A 19,409-nucleotide genomic window follows, 5' to 3' on the forward strand; every position below is an offset into this window, starting at 1 on the left:
CATTTCAAAAAAACATCTCCAAATCTATTTCTTTTTTTTTTCATCATCTACCTTCTTCTGTTGCTTCATCTATATCACTTTGTAAAGGGTGGTTCGTGGTTTTGATGGAGGATATATATAGAGAGAGAGAGATACGAAGTAATATAAGATCGCTTTTCCTTATGCAAGATACCTGTTAAAATAGGTATTATATATATCAGTTAATATGTATATATATATATATATATCATATATGTATATCATATATCAAATATGTATAATTTAAATTCTAGAGAGGGAGAGATGAGTATTTTTGGGTCTAAATTATAGAGAGAGAGATATGTATTTGATGATAATATGAGAGGTGTGTGATTTGCCATGGGATGAGAAAGAAGAAGAAGAAGAAGAGGCATACAAAAAATATAAAGAAAAATTAAAGAATATTCTGATTTGTAATAGGAGAAAATTAGAGAAATAAATAAGAGTAATTTAGATTTTTTATAATTTCTGTTATGTCAGTCCAAAATTACACTTTGGTACGAAGTATAGGGATTTAAGTGTTACAAATGAAATTATAGGGGAACTCTGTATTTTTTAGATAAACCACAGAGAGGTAAGTTATAATTTACCCTATTTTTATTTATAATAATCTATATGGATTTAAAAAGTAAACTTTTTTAACTCAAAAAAAAGGGAATGAAATTTTTTGAAACATCAAGAAAAGAATTTTTTTTTTTGTCATTTATACAAAAAAGAAAAAAAAAAGAAAAAAAAAAAAGGAGCTTGTTTGGCTTCACTTTTTAATATTCACTTTTTTGTATGCCTAAAATCAACAACCAAACCCTAGAAGAAAATCTCAAGCAGAAGATGAACAACAAGGCAAAGTCATGCAAGGGTTGTCTTCTCTATTCCTCCACCCTTAACTCCAATTCTCGCAACCCTCTCTGCCTCGGCATCCTTCGTTCTCTTCCCCAAGGTCTCTCTCTCTCTCCTTCATACATACATACATACATACATACATACATACATACCCATTTGATATGTATGTACTTGCATAGAAAACCCTTTTTATAGTAGGTATTTTGTGAGTTTTGTAGCTAATATGAAACTAAAACTCCTATTTGTGGAAACAAATTTTAGTTTGGATTAGAGATATGATCAACTCTGGTTTCAAGGCACAATAGTTGTGGTATCTTTTGAAAGGTACCTTATTAATTGAAAATTAATTTATTAAATGAATAAAAAGTTGAGTAAATAATAGATATCATTTTCAGAACAACCATTAGTATTGAATGATTTGAAATCATAATGTTTTCTAAAATAATTTTTACATTTGAAACAAGGGTTAATTATTTTTTAAATCAACAAAAATATGTCTTGAATTGAATTTGAACTGTATAAAATAGATTTGATTTGAAAATAAAAAATCATTATAGAATGGAACTAATATGGTTCTTACAGAAGCAACTAGCATGGTCCTCTGAATTGTTGATGTGGCCAGTGGCCCTATGAACTTTAGGAATGAAAGAAAATTAGCAATTTTGGAATCGGTCGTATAATTCAACTAAGAATAATCACTCAGTAAATAACAAGAATATACAATTAGATTTAAACAATATGCCGAACAAATTTGAATTAGTCGTGAAGGTTTCATGAATGGAAAATTAAATTTAAAATTTACTTATCTAAAAGGAATTTTGAATTGGTGCGTGTTCTTTTCCTTTTTTAACCTCTACACTCACTTTTAGAGCTATGAACCATGCTCGCTAACATATTTAAGGAGTGTTTATATAGTGAGGTTATGTCAAAACTGTAAATATGCAAAATGTCCATTTAAGGCAGTTGCGAAATTGATCTCAACTATTTATATAAACACTTAGTGTGCACGTCAGAGAGCATGGTTATCCGTAGCTTTATAAGTGTGAAAGTGCTAGGTAGCTGAAAAAACAGAAAGTCCATGAAATGTAATGCACTGCTATTTGACAATGTTTTAGGTTGTTAACTAATCCTGAAAGTAGTTCAAAAAGAGGGAGAAAAAAAAAAAATCCTGAATGTCTTATGAGTGAGTTATGTTGGGAACACTATTATTTGTGGACTTTCTATTATGTTGTGATTGTTTTTGTTTGGTGGTTCTTAGTGCTTGAGCCCTTACCAGTGTACTTCATTGACTGCCAGTTACTTAAGAGGCTTTGGATTTGCTTAACTTGTGGAGGGAAAAAGTTTTTGCCTCTACACCTGTATGAATGTACCTTTTAGACTGAAATGATGTCACCTTTTCCAGTAGAAATTCACAAAGTTCTATTTTTGCTGCACTAACTATTTGAAGGATGTGTTTTACAGTATGGATCTTGGAATGTTGTACACCCTAGGGATTGCACAATGCATTTCTTATTAGTTTACTTCATACATATGTTTTCTGGTTGGAATTTTTTCACTGCAACTACAGATGGATACTGATTTCCAAGTGTGATGACTAGTACCACGCCACATTGTTGGAGAATCTGAGGTGGACGCCTCTAGAGAAGGTAGAAGCCTTGCAGAATTCAAATATGCTTGTGTTGGTTACTCTGTGTACTCAAATGGAAAAGATCCTACAGCAGATGTGCAAGAAACACAAGCAGAATTGCCGGTCTGTGTTGGCCTAGAGGTTATCATCTTGAGTTTCCTTCTTTTTTTTCATGCTATTTTGGTTCTCTTAATTTGCATAATTTTATTAGAGGATATATCAAAAACTAATGAAAGTATACACTTTTCAATGTTGTTATGTCATTTCGCGTCATGTTACTCCTCTTAGTTCTTGATATGATTATTAGAGACATGTGATTCTTAATGCCTTTTGATCATTTGGGAATTTCTTTTTTGATTGATGTATTATATTATAGTGAATCTCAATGAATCATAATCACAGTGAAGATCAAATAAAACGTATAATTAATATAAAGAAACTCCCAAAGTTTGGGGGAGGGAACCCCGAACAAATACATGGGGATTAAGACCCCATACACTGTACACAGGTGCTGTGATTTGAACCCCTGACCTCCTAGTGAGATCGTAAGGGTTCTGACCAGTGAGCTAGCTCCTGTTAGTTAAGGTTTGACTTAAACCAACAGTGTGCATATTTGCTTTATTAAATAAAGCATATAAATTTTGAATTTTTGGTGTAAATAGGAGGGTGGTGTTGGTGTATGGCTTACATGCGCATGTTTCATTGTGTTTCACTGACATAATTAACCCTTGCTGCTGGTTTTGTATGACAAAAAAGTTAATGCTGCTGACTCTGTTCCTGCTCATGTTCATAGCAGAGAAGGTAATTTATTTAGATTTAGAAATGCGAAATCATAGGTAAGAAGCTTAGTTTAGAACAATTATAGTAACAAGAAGTCATATATAATTATTTGTAGTTTTGAACAGTTTGACTTGCAATCCGAGTTGTTAAATCGGAATACAAATTGAGTATCATGTTTTTTCTCTAAATCATGTATCGTATCGTGTGTCTAAGATACTTTAGCATCTTTAAAAATAGGTAGAAAAATAAATATCCTATAAGAACAAGACACCAAACAATGTATAATATTTAAAATTGCAAAAGTAATTTTAAAGATAAATGCATATACAATGTATTATTCTCAATACTTCATGCATATAATATAAAATAAAGAGTGGAGTTAAAACATGTATAAAGTACTGTCTTAACTAACCATTTAGGTTTTAATATTTAATTTACACCTTTTAAGTTCTCAAGGTACTTGTCCATAGTAGACAACTTTGAACTTCAACCGGTGTCAGTAGGTCTAAATCAACAACACAATATGCTTAATACCAGATCAAATAAGTAGATATTTGTCAAAAGGTAGAGAAAAATAAAAGATAAGTACCAAAAATATTCTTTGTAATAAGTTAATGAAAATTTGTAATAATATTAATTGTCATAAAAAAGTTCAATTATTATTATTATTTTTTAAATTGCTAAAAAATTTAAGTATTTTTGTATCGTATCATGTATCATGTATCATGTATTGTATATTACATTATGATATGTATCGATTTCTCTCTAAAACTATTTAATCGTAAGATATGTATTGTGAATACTGACAACACTGCTTGCAATTAACTTAGATGGCCAAAATGTCATCGAATTCTAAATTACAGTGTTGAAATAATGTTATTACTGTGGTGGGGCATAATTCTTTTACCTTGTGCACATGTTATAATTTTATTTATTTATTTATTTTTTAATGTGTGGTTTTGGCTTTTTAATCTTTGAGTTCTGAATTGGTAGGCTTGTTCTTCATTGTATTTCGAAGGCATTGGACATAGCAGGGTACAATTTTCGTAGGTTGACGAGGTGACATTAATCTTTGGAGTGGATTGCTTTTATTAATAGTTTAAGCTCTATTTGGTAGGTTGAGATACTGGGAGGAAAGGAAGGAGGGGATGCAGATAATTTCCATGTTTAGTAGTAAAAATAAATAGAACAGAAGGAAACATAAAGAGGTGTTAATTCCACTAGCCTATTATTTTCTTTTTGCCCAAATGTGGATGGAGAGGAGGAAGGAAAGAAGGAACCTTTTTAATCTTAGCCCTTCTTACAGAATGTTAAAATAAAACAAAATTACTGCTTTTTTCTTCTTCCTGCTCAACCAAACTAATTGCAGGAAAGACAATGTCCGTTCCTTGGGTATCTTCTCCATCCCTCGTATCTTTTAACTTCTCTCAATACTCTATTTTCCCTACAAATTGGAGCCTTATGATATTACATTTACACAAGCCCATAGTAGTAGCAATTCTGTTAAACAATCTTTTATAATATCTTCCTTTTCTTTGATGTAATTCACAGCAGACTGCCTTTGGCATAGCTTGTCGTAGTGCTTGTGCACTAATGCATCGAGTCAGCTCTGGGATTTTGTACTGTTGTGGTCTTGTTTAAATACACACACATACATATGTACACGGCTTGATCACTTGGAGGGTGTGCGATTGCCTATTTTGTGCCTTCGATCTTGGTTACTTTTTTGAACTAAAATTTGAAAGATGCAACTATACATTGAATTTATATCTCATAAGCAAGAAAAGAGTGGGCATATTTTTGTCAAAAATTGACGTGTCATAGAAATTTCTGTGCTTCTTAGGCCCTTGGTTAGGGTTGAACGTGCTCTTACCACAGGTGATATGGTGAGGTTCCTGTCTCAAACTTGGCATAACCACTTGGTGAGGCTATATAGATGTACCTATATGGAGATCTCTATTTCTCTCTCTGAGAGTGGTCAGTAAGTAGGTTCCTTGGGAACATGGATGAGTAACTGGATGAATTCTAGCCACCACATCACATATCCCTAGAAGTCTCGTAGGTCAAAATCACAACACCTACCCTGAGGGATCCCTAAGTCTAACATTTCTAACATATGTTGTGTGAGAACATTAAGGTGCCATTGGAGTGAAATGACTATGCGTCATAGGATGGATACATTAAGGTGAAGAGTTGTTTGTTTGTTGAGCCAAGGAGGGTCTGAGCATTTCATCACTTAGAGTAGAAAGGACATGCTCAAGTGGAAGCTTGCTTGGTTGAGCTGAAGGGCCCCAAGCATGTTACATAGACTTTTTAAATGTGTGACGTATTGACAGTGGGCACTCAACACTTGGTTAATGATATGAATATATGTTCAACATGTTTAGTTGGAGGGCACCCGACAAATATTTTCACTTGCAGAATTTTACTGTAAAACTCTGGTAGAACTTCCATGCTATAGATACACTGCTCTATGTTATTTTATAAACATATTTTACCCTAGAAAATGAAAAAGAATGTTAATATAATAGAAATATGTAGCCATGCCATGGTGTCCTTCGACTTCGGAATTAGATGAATTGATGTTGAGACACATCTTGCACTCTGTACTTACATCCAAGTTCATGTAACTTGTCTTGAGAGTTGAGACTAAGGTGCTATGTGCGTTAACCTCATTTAGGAACAACATAGCTTGACCAAGGGAGGAGCTAGTACGACACATTTGAGTGGTCCACATATCACCTCATGAGATTGACATGGAGGAATCTTGGAGATGATGTGGCAATGGCATGTGGCATGTGGCATGTGGCATGTGGCATGGTGGGACCAGGTACCCACTGGTTTCAAAAATTATATAACCTTAAGGAGGGGTTAATATGTACAAATTCGTAATTTTGATTTTGATCTTTGGCCCCCATTTTATTTTCTTCAAACCTGCATCAAGATTCAAGATGTGCTTTATCTGTGTTTAGACCATAGACATGCACGTTCTGCATGTGTCCAAAGTAATGCTGATTTTGGGTGGGGGTAAAAAAAAAAAAAAAAAACTAACTATAACAATAACAGGACATGTTTGATGAGTGTTGGTATCCAATGTTTGTTGGGCATGAACATTTCTCTGAATCCATGCTCCCTAGGTTTTGGACTTCATTTTCTTGGTAAATCTTTCCTTCAAAAAAATTATTGCAAGCTTTTTAGTGGCCATGTTAACAATGAAGATATCATCTTGTTTTTCCTCGTGGCATTTACTGGTTATGAAAAGTTTTCCTCTAGTTCTATCTATCAACTATTTCTTATTTGTGCTCCTAATTTTGTATCATATGGAAATTTCTCCATTTACTGGCATTTTTTTTAATGATTTGAATTCATTACCTGGAATGTTATGTGGCTTATGTTTCGGTATAATTACTGTGACTCTAATATATGGTATTTCTTTCTTGAAGATGCTCGTGGATTTCCTCAGCCTCGAATACAAAAACCTGCTTACTCCGTAGGGGATGAGTTCTTGAGCAGGCAAGCCAATTATATGATTACTTTTTCAGTCGGTTAGAATTCGATGTTAATTCTCACAAGGTTTAAAATTTGTATTATGTTTATAACTGCAGATTTTCTAGAAATGCAAGCGTGGTTGCAACGGGGGTGGCCAAGAACCTGCATAGAGTAAGCAATCACATGAAACGACGTCTTGATGACATTCTATATCCGTACCGTAGTCGACCCAAGTAAAATTCCCAATCTTGTGGTCACAAGATTATGAAGAAAATAGCAATAAGTAGAAATTGGCTTTGACCTAATTATGCATTCCTTTAAACCTTAGCTTTGTTCTTCTATGCAATGAGCTATGTTCTTTATCCGAACTGTGTCATTACAATCTTGTTTTTGTACTGTGTCGGTGTTTATTTATAAGATAGTAGAGTTCCTCAGAGACTGATGAATGTACGAGTTTAGACTGCTGAGGCATTCATAATCGCACGCTGCCAAGGCATTCGCACATTCCATTTGTTTTGTTTAAGCTGGTGGTTCATTTTATACTCTATTTGCTTCATTAATGTGTGTTGTGTGTTCTAACATATTTCATAGAACACAGTAATGCTTGTGCATTATGAAATGCCAAGTATCAAATTTCTTTTTGAATATGCACTTGCTCAAATTGGTCAGCTTAACATGTTCTTGGAAGGCAATCACACTAGAGGGCTTGTGTCCTTTGAATGGTAAGAATTAAAGAAAGAGAATGAAAACCTCATTATAAAAAATTATGTTATTAGTAATAAAATTATTGTGCTATTATCATTTAAGCAGTTGTTTAATAATAAATTTTCTATAATAGAATTTCTTGGGGTTATTATTATTTTTACTCTTAAATGATTCAGGTTCTCTACAAACATGAGATTATTAGGGGTAGTGTGGGATTAGATTTTTGCTTAGTTAAGAAAAATGATTACAGTGTTAGTAGGTATTATCCCATTCTAATTAGTTACAAACAGTAAAATTATAGAAATTTGGATTCACATTCTCATTTTCCCTCCAAATTTCTATCATTGGAACTAAGGTCATGTTTGTTTTCCTTACTAGGTAGATTGGGTTAGTGAGTACGGTAAGATTGAGTGATGAGATTATTTACTTGTGATTTGGGATTTACCCTAATATCTAATCATTTTAATTTTTTGATAAATTACATTGACACACCCTAGGGTTTATATTTATTACAGTTCCCCCCTCAGCTTTTGGAAATTACATCACCTCCCTTGAGATTTAAAGTTTCATTACAGATTCTTCCCTTCAGCAATTTAATTTTTTTAAATGCCAATTTTGCCCTCATTGGGTGAATTATATTGACACTCCTCACATTTTGGAAATTACAATCCCCTCCTTAAGGTTTAAAGTAAAATTACCAATTGCCCCATTGGTTAGCATTAGTTGGAAAAAAAAATCATTGAAAAGAAAATTAATTGGAAAAAAAATTATTTGAAATAAAAATTAATTGAAAAAAAAAAATTGTTAGTAAAATTTTTAAATTTCTGTTTAAAAACCAACGTAAACTCATTTTTGAATTTACGTTTTTTTCTCAAATTTACAAACTGGGACAACCATTTATAAATCAAAAAAATTGTCAAACAAATTTTTATGACAGTTTTTAAAATTTTTATAAATTTAAATTGAAAACTGAATACGAAATGTTTAGGTAGCGTTTGATAACGTTTACGTTTTTTGTTTATGTTTACAAAATTTTTATAAATTGGTTTTTGTTTATTTTAAGAAAAATATAAATTACAAACGCGTTTGGTTTGAATAAAATGTTTAAAAAATTTTAAAAGCATAAACTAATTTATATTTATTTTTATTATTTATGATAATGGAATCACACACATTATAATTGAAAAAAATTAATTAAAAAAATAATTGGAAAAAAATTAATTAAAAAAAATTAATTGGGAAAAAATTATTTGAAAAAAAAATTAATTGGAAATTTTTTTTTTTTGGAAAAAATAATTGAAAAAAAATTATTTGGAAAACAAATTATTTGAAAAAAAATTAATTGAAAAAAAAAATTGAAAACTGAAAACGTAAACTCATTTTTTGAGTTTATGTTTTTTCCTCAAATTTATAAACTGAGACAACCATTTATAAACCAAAAAAATTATCAAAGAAATTTTTATGACAGTTTTTAAAATTTTTGTAAATATAAACTGAAAATGGAATGGTTACCAAACAGGCTTCAGATGGTAAAAATGTCATAAAATTAACAAATAATTAAATAAGTTACCAACGTAAGAAATGACTTATCAAAAGATTCTTAAACTATGTATTGCTTGATTTTTAGAATTTTTTTTTAAGAATTAAAAATTAATTTGGTTAAGAAATAAAAAATAAAAAATAATTATCCTTTTTATACAATTTTTATCTGTCAAGTGGTTAGAAATAATTTTTTACAAATTAAATTGAAACCATCATACGTATGTATATAACCTGCTCAAAAGTTAAAATGATCATTATTTTTTATCCTTAAATGATAATTATTTTTTATTTTTTATTTCTTAACCAAATTAGTTTTTAATTTTAAAATTTTTTTTTTCTAAAAATCAAACTATACATAGTGTAAGAATCTTTTGATAAATCATTTCTTACGTTGGTAACTTATTTAATTATTTGTTAATTGACATTTTTACCATCCGAGACTTGTTTGGTAATCATTTCGTTTTCAATTTTCAATTTATATTTACAAAAATTTAAAAACTATCAAAAAAACTTGTTTGATAATTTTGAGAAAAAAACGTAAATTCAAAACATGAGTTTACGTTGATTTTTAAACAAAAATTTAAAAATTTTACTAACAAATTTTTTTTTCAATTAATTTTTTTTCCAATTAAAATTTTTTTTCAATGACTTTTTTTTTCCAACTAATACTAACCGATGGGGCAATTGGTAATGCTACTTTAAACCTTAAGAAATGGATTGTAATTTCTAAAATGTGAGGGGTGTCAATGTAATTTACCCAGTGAGGGCAAAATTGGTATTTAAAAAAATTAAATTACTGAAGGAGAGAATCTGTAATGAAACTTTAAATCTCAGGAGGGGAGATGTAATTTCCTAAAGGTGAGGGGGAACTGTAATAAATATAAACCTTAGGAGGTGTCGGTGTAATTTACCCTTAATTTTTTGGGTAAATTACATTGACACCCCTTGAGGTTTATGTTTATTATAGTTCCCTCTCACCTTTTGAAAATTACACCACTTCCCTAAAGTTTAAAGTTTCATTATAGATTGCTCCCTGAAGTTTAAAGTTACATAACAGTTCCACCCTTACCGTAATGATCATCATACATAAAATTAAATTAACAGGAGAGTTAGCATAATTTTTCAAATGTAAAGGAAGAATTGTAATAAACATAAATTTCAGGAGTGTCAGTGTAATTTACCCTAATTTTTTATATAAATATTTTACCTAATAATTTTACCTAATAAGTATTAAAATAAGAATGATCCAAATAATGGAAATTATGATAGATTAGGATATTTCTTTCAAAGAAATTAGGACAGCCCGCGGATCACTCTCCCTCCATATTACACCACTACATTCATATTCGGTTGCCTTTGGTGACACCACTACTACCTTCTGCCTAATTCTCTTTCATAACACACATCAGTGTTTGACGCCATTACACAGTCCATCTCTCTCTCTCTCTCTCTCAAAAATGAATAAGGTTTTTGCCGCCTTTTGGTACTCCGGCATCCTCCCCCTGTTCTGCACCACCACCATCCCAACCACTACCACCACCACTTTCGAAAACCATGAGAGCCTGTCACAGCCTCAATCCGCCAAGAAAGCTAAGAAAGCAGGGACGAAAGCGAAACAACAACAACAAAATCAATCTTTTGAGGAGTTGCAAGAAAAGCTTCAACAGTTGAGGATCGAGAAGGAGCAAACTGAGGAGCTATTGAAGGCAAGAGAGGAGACTTTGAAGATGAAGGAGAAGGAGCTTGAAGCAAGGGGGAAAGAGCGAGAAACGCTTCAGACGGAGCTGAAGAAGTTGCAGAAAATGAAAGAGTTCAAACCCACCATGGTTCGTTTTTTTTTTTTTCCCTCTTCAATACGATGTTTGGTTGCTGAGAAAATTTGGTAATTTTCCTACATATTCTCAGAGACTGAACCCAGATTAATGGTTCAGAGTTGATGGGTATGTTTGGTTTGGTTCTCTTTAAAAATTGTTTTTGGGTGAGAGTTTAAAATTTTTTTTGGTTTGTTTGGTTGTATATTTTGAAAGTAATTTTGGAATTTGAGGGTTTGAAATGATTTGATATTTTGTTAAAACCAAACAAATTTTTAAAAAAAATTTTCCCAAATGACTTTACAAATCCAAACCAAACATACCCTAAATGTCCCCTTAACTTTTTTTTTTTATTTACGAAAAAGAGTTAATAAATAAATAAATAAATAACAAATTTTTGAACACATTAAAAGTCAAACTTAAACCGGTTTCAGAACTATCTTTTTAAGTAAATTGTTGACCATTATCTTATCTAAAAACTAAATCTTCCTACATTTTCTTGAAAACAGAACAAAGAGAAAGAGCTAGAAAAGAAAGACAAGAAGAAGAAAGAACCAAAAACTAGACGAAATGTACTGAGTGTTGTGGCCCGTCTGATGGGAATGGATATGTTATCATTCGATACAAAATCTGTAGCTCGGCAGGAAGGAAAAAAGAATCAAAAGCCAGGAACCAATTTGCATAAGAAGGAACAGAATAAACAAGGCTCAGGTGGCCATGTCCATTGCAACTCAAATTCTTCTAGACGGATGGAGTTTAATTCTTTTCAACATAACAAGGACAATGATCCTGATAGTCAGCATGTTCACATGAAGTTGAAAAAGCCAAGGTCACAAAAACATCCTCAAGAGGAGGAACTACAGAAGTTTAAGAAAGAATTCGAAGCATGTCAAGCAGCAAGGATCAGGGAATGCTCAAAGGTTGTTGAACTTGGAACCATGAAAGGTAGCTAATTGATTTTGACAATTGATTTTAATCAAAACTTTTGTTAATGTACTTTGATAAATTCAGTCAATTGACTACTTCTCAATTCTGAATTTCTAGAAACCATGAAAGGTAGCTAATTGATTTTGACAGTGATTATGGAACAATAGCTATGGTTTTACCTTGGTTAAGTGTTATAGGTATCAGAATGATGTCAGCTTGAGTTTGACCTATGCCAATTGCAATTAGTTTATGAGGGAAGGCACTTGTGACATATCAAGGTGATTATAGACTATTTGATATGTCACAAGTGCCTTCCCTCATAAACTAATTGCAATTGGCATAGGTCAAACTCAAGTTGACATCATTCTGATACCTATAACACTTAACCAAGGTAAAGGTGATTATAGACTCTTTGAATAAAAAGGATGTGCAAATCTCTTTGCTTCTCAGGGAGGAGAACCACGATTTAACTACTAATTTGACTCACAATATTGTCATATTAGATGATGCACTAGCACTCGTAAGAAAATGATTACCACCACAAGAAAACCTCATCTCACCTAGTTATGGCAAGAGAGAATAAGTTTTGAAACACATTTTTCCATTTGAATCTCTTTTGTGCTTTTTAAATTAGTAGGGTAATGATGCTGATACAACTATACAGGCTTAGAGGCTCCTCAAAACAGCCTGGAGCTTCTAGTAGAAACTTCGCAGAGCTATTACGCTGTTGGAGACAATATCCCGGTAATAACATCATCGCTTACCTTATTTTATTTGAGCTTTATACTATGTTTATGGGGTGGAACCTTTGAACGGTTTACTATTTCTTGTCGTTATTTTGTGACTAAGAGAGGATAGGATGTTAGCTTTTGATGTAAACTGTATTTGAAGTGTTCAAACTGCAGTTTACTCTCTGCATTCTTCAGAAAGAAGGGATTTATTGTTGCTCTAGCTCATGGTGTTCATTTTAAGAGATTGCTTGACCCGATTCTTTTTAGTGTAGGCTCACAAGAACTGGGCAACAGCTCTTGTTGGAAGGAAGTTTGTTTTGAGGTTTTACAAACACTTTGATGGCTCACCAAAAATAAAATAAAATAAAACTTGGGGTTGAAACTTTTACAATTACCATTGTGCAGTGCAAATTGTACTTGGATGAATTTTCCAAACAAGAAATTAAGGGTTCAAGCCAAAATGGTTATTGTTAAAGTAAAATTGAATGTTGTTATATTAGTAGAAAAATACTAAAATAACAATTCCTGAGTTTTTATAGTACTCTTTGGATAAATCGCATCAGGTTTGGAAATTTTTTTTCTATCAATAATTGTCACTATTTTGATGATATTTATCATCTTTGAAGAGGTTAATTTCTGTTGTCGCTGTCTATTTTGGTTGGTAGATTAAGAAGCCCTTTTCTCATTGAACTCAAATTCTTTCTGTTTTGATACGTTTGTTAATCTTCTCCCATGTATATATTTTTTGTCAGCGACATTATTTAAATCCAAATCTTTGTATAAAACAGTTTGTTATTATTGAACTTTTGTCTTGTTTGCTTTTTTTATTTTTTCTACACTGAACAAATGTTTTGTACTCATTACTCATCCTTGTAGCATGATACAGGAGTGCTTCTTAATATCAGTTCCAAGTTCCAATAGTCAATGTTCTCTGTTCTATCATTCTCCATGTGTGTTGTGTGTGTGTGTGTGTCTCTCTCTCTCTCTCTGCAGGTGTCTTTCTTGATTCTTATTTCTATATACGAATTTTTCAGTACTCTTATGAAGTCAAACATGAGTGGTGCGAGAACTCTTATCCAACTGAGGCTTCAATGAAGATGTTGATCAGTGAAGAAATGTCCAAAGGACCAAACACCAGACAAAATGTACCGAGTGTTGTGGCCCGTCTGATGGGAATGGATATGTTATCATTCGATACAAAATCTGTAGCTCGGCAGGATGGAAAAAAGAATCAAAAGCCAGGAACCAATTTGCTTAAGAAGGAACAGAATAAAAAAGGCTCAGGTGGCCATGTCCATTGTAACTCAAATTCTTCTAGACAGATGGAGTTTAATTCTTTTCAACATAACAAGGACAAAGATCCTGATAGTCAGCATGTTCACATGAAGTTGAAAAAGCCAAGGTCACGAGAACATCCTCAAGAGGAGGAACTACAGAAGTTTAAGAAAGAATTTGAAGCATGTCAAGCAGCAAGGATCAGGGAATGCTCAAAGGTTGTTGAACTTGACAGAATTCCTAGCCAGTGGCTTGCTCAAGAAGCCCTCAACAAGGAAAAGGTTGCTCTCTATTCAAATTCAAGAAGAATTACAGCAAGTGAGAAGCCTATAGATTTTATGGGTCATGCAGTAAAAGCAAGCCCATGTGAAAGTGGGTTGCAACATCATGGATTTAGGGAGGAACTTTTTCCATCTGAGCAGAAGGGATCATATTCTTCAAGGAACCGAACCCTAATTAGAGATTTTGAGCAGCCATCTCTGATTAATTCCGACCAGAAGCTGGATATATCTTCTGCTCCAACAAGGATAGTGATCCTGAGGCAACTGAATGAACTCGATGCTGATGGCCCCAAGAAGACAGTCACCGAAGAGCAGCCCTTGGAAACTGAAATGGCAGAGTTAGAGGATGAAGCAGAAGCTTACATCCGAGACTTGCTTGTTGCTTCAGGTCTGTACAATGGTTCATCTGACAACATTTTATCAAGATGGGACCCACTAGCAAAGCCTATAACCAACGACATCTTTGAAGCAGTAGAAGAGTCTTACAAGAAAATGACCAAGGATAATGAAGGGTCCAGAAGAGATCACAAGTTGTTGCTTGATTTGTTAAATGAAGCACTTTCAGTTGTACTTGGACCACCTGTGACCATGTCTAGATTCAGAAAGGCTATTGGTCCTGCACTACTTCCTCCACGTGGACAGAAGTTATTGGATCGTGCATGGGAGATTGTTCGTTCACATCTATACCCTCCAACAGACAAATTTCATTACTGCATTAATGATATGGTGGCCGAAGATCTGGGGTTCACCACTTGGTCAGGGTTGATGAATGATGACATTGATGCTGTGGGGAAAGAGATGGAATCCCAGATTACCGGATATCTGATTGAAGAAATAGTGAAGGATATGCATGTAGAGTCATAACGGTGCATAGAAAAGCCTCTTCTTCTGTGTTGTGGCCATTCTGATGGTCAAAGGGACCGTGGTAGAGGGTGCAGAAAGTGCTGAAAATTTCAGCTCGCGATGTGGGATCTCTTTCCTCACAGGCTGAGGCTGAGGCTGAGGCAGAAGCAGTGTTAGTTATTGTAGGCAGTGTTAGTTATTGTAGGTGAGTGTCAACAAAATATTGCATATCTTTTTTCATTGGGGATGGTTGTGATATAGGATATGGGTTGGTTTGGGGTTCCTTTTGAGTGTATATTGAGTTTATTATTTGATACATTAACTATTTTTTTGTATTGGACCAGTCTGCTGGACAATCCCAGATCAATAGAAGATTGTGAACCACCGTATTTGTTTGGGTAAATTATATTACTTCCCTTGATGTCTGAAAAAAATATAATAAGTCTTACAAATTTGAAGTAATTATATTTGGTTTTCTTAAAATTTTAATTCATACAACATGTAAGCTATTTTCATCAAGAATTCATTACTTACATAGATAAAAAAATAATATTATCATCTCTTTTACATAAAATATATGTTCTATCTTGTATATATTTTTATTTTCATACTATTTGTATTAATTGAGTCTTTTTAATCTTTAAAAAAAAAAAAAAAAAGGTATAATTAATGTAAGTTACTCTATTTTGTTTTTTTTTTTTTGTTGTTGTTGAGGTCGTAGGATTAGGGGTACAACTCGGACGGGTTCAACCCGAGCAATTCGAATCCATTCTGAATTTTTTTTAAGGTTTGGATAAAGATATTTTCAAATTCGGTACAGGTTTGCGTAAAAATTCATAAGACCGAATTAAATTTGGGCGGGCTTGAGTAAAGACGTCAAACAACCTGAAACTCGAATTATATATATATAGATATATAAAAATATTAAATATACATATAAATTATTAGTCATTACATGATGTTAAAATAATTTAGATTATTAAATCATAGTGAATATATATTATATATACAAATAACATAAAATCTTACTTTTTTATTTTCACTCATAAATTGTACTTTCTGCTTGTGGGTTTAGTGAAAGAAAGCTTTTTTGTTGCTACTTTGTTTGAGCAACTGTTTTGTGTTCATGGGTGTACCTATTTGATGCAATGCAACAATCTTGGGAAATTATAACAGTAAAAAGGGTGTTTAAATTTCTGGGTATCATCAACATACATGTAAATCTTGGAAACTCTGCTAAAGATATTCAATTTATCTCAATGCCAGAATGATGATTTACAAGATTTTACTTGTGGAGTGTGTATGTGTGTGTACTATTTGAAGAATATCACAAAATGTTTTTGTTATGGGACCCGAGTTATGCGTGATAAACTCTGACCTGATGATCCAACAAACAACAGGATGGATCAATTCATGTACTTCTTTGGAGCTTATTTTTAAGTGCATTCCTTGTCAAACAATTTATTTGGAAGCCTGTTGAGAAAGGTGAGAAGCTAGCAAAAAGGGTTTCTTTGCTCTGAACTTCTGTTTGCAGGATTTAATTTGTTTGGTTTATATTATTAGTAATAGCTTCAAGTTAATTTGGATGATGACACTAACTGTTATCCTTGTTTGGAGGCATTGCAAAAGCAGAGGGCATTTCTTTGTCATTATCATAAGTTTATTTATCCTGCATTCTCCTTGTCTATCATCATTTTCTTGTGAAAATGGTTTAGTTCGCCAAAGTTATTGCACTATTCGGACCATATGATCAAGATATGAGAGTCAGCTGAGTTGTTTAAAAAACATTAACAATTTTTTTACATGTAACATGATGTGCTGGACCAATCCCTTTAATTAACATATTGCACTTTGTTTAAAAAGTTACAACTGCAGAGTTCTTTGTTATGGTTTCCCTACCAAGAATTGACATGTCTAAAACTTATTGACAGATCATATGTAATCAGGCTTGTCCATCACCAATTTAGGCGCTCACATTAGTCTATCTTTATTTGCTTCAAAACTGTGTGTAAGTTCATTTGTATTATCCTGTCTATTTCACAACTTTTGTGAAATTATATTCTTCAGTATTTAATTGTTGAGGACATATTGAAACACATTGCTGAGCAGCACGTGTATTATTTATAATATTTGTCTGGTATTTTTAAAATTGACTAATGATAACTCTATTGTCCTTCTAAGCAACACAAAGAAAACACAAACATAAACAAGCATACATATATCATACAAGCCTACAAGGGAAAGAGGATTTGTGAACATGTATTGCAGCATAAGGTTCTCTCTCTCTCTCTCTCTCTCTCTTGGTCTGCACAGCACAAGGTTCTCTAATTCTTGAAAACACAAGCCATTTGGTAATTACATATTTTTTTCCACAAATTTAGACTATTACACCGGCCATTTTTTCTGAATTGTATCTATGTTTTTGATATGTGGACTATTAAAAAGTGGTTATGAGAACAAGTTGGATAACATTCTCTGATATTTATCCACTCTCTCTCTCTCTCCCCCCCCTAAAAAAAAGATAGTCTACAAACAAATTAGAGTAATTCCCAAACAAGTAGTATGAGGATAAGAATGCTTGCTGTCCTAAATTAAATCTTCATTATGTTATGTGCAGTTGATAGCTGGTTTTTTATGATGCAAGATTGCGGCTGTTACTTAGCTTCCCTTATATTTTTTCCTTTTTTTAACTTCCCCGCAAGATAAGCTAGTTGTTTATTTGTTTCATTTTGGGGAGGTATTTTCATTACCTGTTCACTTTGTTTTATGTCTTAATGTTTCAGAGTCCATCATAATCATGCCAGCTTTTGGAGTCCAGCTTGAAACTCACTACAGCAAGTACTTCCTTATTTTTTTTATGTATGAGAATTTTTCATTTATTGAGAGAGTGGATCTAACTCCCATTTGCAAATATATGTTAGGTGTCAAACTGGGAAAAGGAAAAGTTGGTTCAATGGTACACTCTGTTTATTAGAATGTCTCTGCTGGTTCTTTGAATAGCAATGTCCAAAAAAAAAGATATGGATATTGATTGGTGCCTATTGGGACTGCAAATGAACCAAACTGTTCATGAATAGGCTCGGCTCAGCTCGTTTAATAAACGAGCCAAGCTCTAATAAGTTCGGCTCGTTTATCTTTATTTAAATTATATAATAAATATTTATATATTCAATAATATAAATAGTATTTTTTATTTAAATAATATAAATAATATTAAAAAATATCTTATCGAGCTGAGCTCAAGCCCAGTTATTTATTGAGCCGAGCTTTGAGTCCAGTTACTTATCAAGCCGAGCTAAAGCTCAATAAACGAGCTCAATAAGCAAATGAGCTGAGCTTGAGCTCAGCAAAGCTCAGCTTGTCTCAGCTCGGCTCGGCTCGTTTGCAGCCCTAGTGCCTATATCTTAGGATGCTTGTTTTTAAACAAAACAAAAGCTATGGAACTCATCCATTCATAAGTATATTTGTGATATTAAACTTAAAAATCATATCTATCAAACTGAAGCAACAGTTACAAAAGAGCACTGGTTGGAGTATCTCTTCTTCCCTTTTTTTCCATAACCCAAAACATTCTCCAGTTTTTCTAGCCTAAAAAAGAATATGGCCAACCTTGCCTTTAGCTGCTCAATAGCACCACTAGAGTAGTTTATGCTTAGGATCTCCCTTCTATTCACCAGTTCAAACAATCACGAAGAATAATATTTTGTTTTGCCTGTTATATGTATTTTTTCTCCTTTTGTCATTTCTAATCATCGGCTTCACTAATACTACTCTTTTTTTCCTCACATAGTGGGAGAATAATCCACCGCTTCATTCCCATTGAAAAGATTTTGAAACCTGTCCTGAATGAATGTGTGACCCCAGTCACTTGTTAAAAAGTCACAAAGAACAAGTGAGCCTTGAAGTGCATATTATAGTGCATAGAGGATTTTCACACCCCACATGTGGGACCCATCCTATGTCCCATTCTGTGAAGAACAGCTGATTGCTAAAGCAGTTGAATAGGGTGATTTATTGTTTAATAAATAAGGAACTATTTTTTGCAAAGATGTTGCCCCTTGTTATTTCCATTCAGCCCCCACTCTCCCTCTTTGTACTGACTCAAATAGGGCTTGAATTCTTGTCCAGGAACTTCACCCACCAGTGAAAATGTTAATCCCAATCTGGAAGGCGTTATGTGCTGCCACTGACAACCGGTCACTCAAGTTCCAAGTAGATAAAATAATCAATGGTGTTGAACTGTTTCGAATAAAGAGCTATGATGCACCACAATCTACCTTCTCGGACAGTTCCTGGTCAATGGTACTTGATATAATATAACATCATTATGAGATTGGCGACTGTGCTAAATTTTGTTCCCTCAACTGAGTGTTTTGTACATGATTGAATTGATATACATTTCATATTCTGCAAACGGAAGATGGGAAATTTTAAGAAATTGATTTTACCAATCTATTCATTAGAAGAATCAATATAGTGTCTGCTTTAATCCTTTTATTGGTCACTGCACTTCAAAATATGTAAATCATAGGGAATACCT

The 19,409-nt window shown here is 32.9% G+C and overlaps 1 protein-coding gene and 1 long non-coding RNA gene across 2 annotated transcripts; both read left to right on the forward strand.

The window, feature by feature from the left end:
• Nucleotides 1-723: 723 nt before the first annotated feature.
• On the forward strand, nucleotides 724-7,294 carry LOC145789774 (uncharacterized). Its single transcript, XR_014328088.1, has 4 exons — nucleotides 724-955; nucleotides 2,457-2,626; nucleotides 6,709-6,778; nucleotides 6,871-7,294. It is a non-coding gene; the product is annotated as an uncharacterized LOC145789774 (long non-coding RNA).
• A 2,974-nt stretch (nucleotides 7,295-10,268) lies between these two features.
• Nucleotides 10,269-15,272, forward strand: LOC145789771 (uncharacterized). The gene is made up of 4 exons (XM_082867134.1): nucleotides 10,269-10,827; nucleotides 11,322-11,757; nucleotides 12,404-12,483; nucleotides 13,505-15,272. The coding sequence occupies exons 1-4, from the start codon at nucleotides 10,459-10,461 to the stop codon at nucleotides 14,888-14,890; spliced, it is 2,271 nt and encodes a 756-aa protein (XP_082723260.1). The 5' UTR covers nucleotides 10,269-10,458; the 3' UTR covers nucleotides 14,891-15,272.
• The last annotated feature ends 4,137 nt before the right edge of the window (nucleotides 15,273-19,409 follow it).

Source organism: Camellia sinensis, chromosome 4 (genome assembly GCF_055761805.1).
Source record: "Camellia sinensis isolate YWXY chromosome 4, ASM5576180v1, whole genome shotgun sequence".
Lineage (NCBI taxonomy): Eukaryota > Viridiplantae > Streptophyta > Magnoliopsida > Ericales > Theaceae > Camellia > Camellia sinensis.

Excerpts from the sequence above, each read along its gene's own strand:
- LOC145789771 (XM_082867134.1), top strand. The coding sequence starts at position 10,459 with ATGAATAAGGTTTTTGCCGCCTTTTGGTACTCCGGCATCCTCCCCCTG. Across the intron at positions 10,828-11,321 it reads AAGAGTTCAAACCCACCATG|AACAAAGAGAAAGAGCTAGA; the intron begins GTTCGTTTTTTT and ends TCTTGAAAACAG. Across the intron at positions 12,484-13,504 it reads CTGTTGGAGACAATATCCCG|TACTCTTATGAAGTCAAACA; the intron begins GTAATAACATCA and ends CGAATTTTTCAG.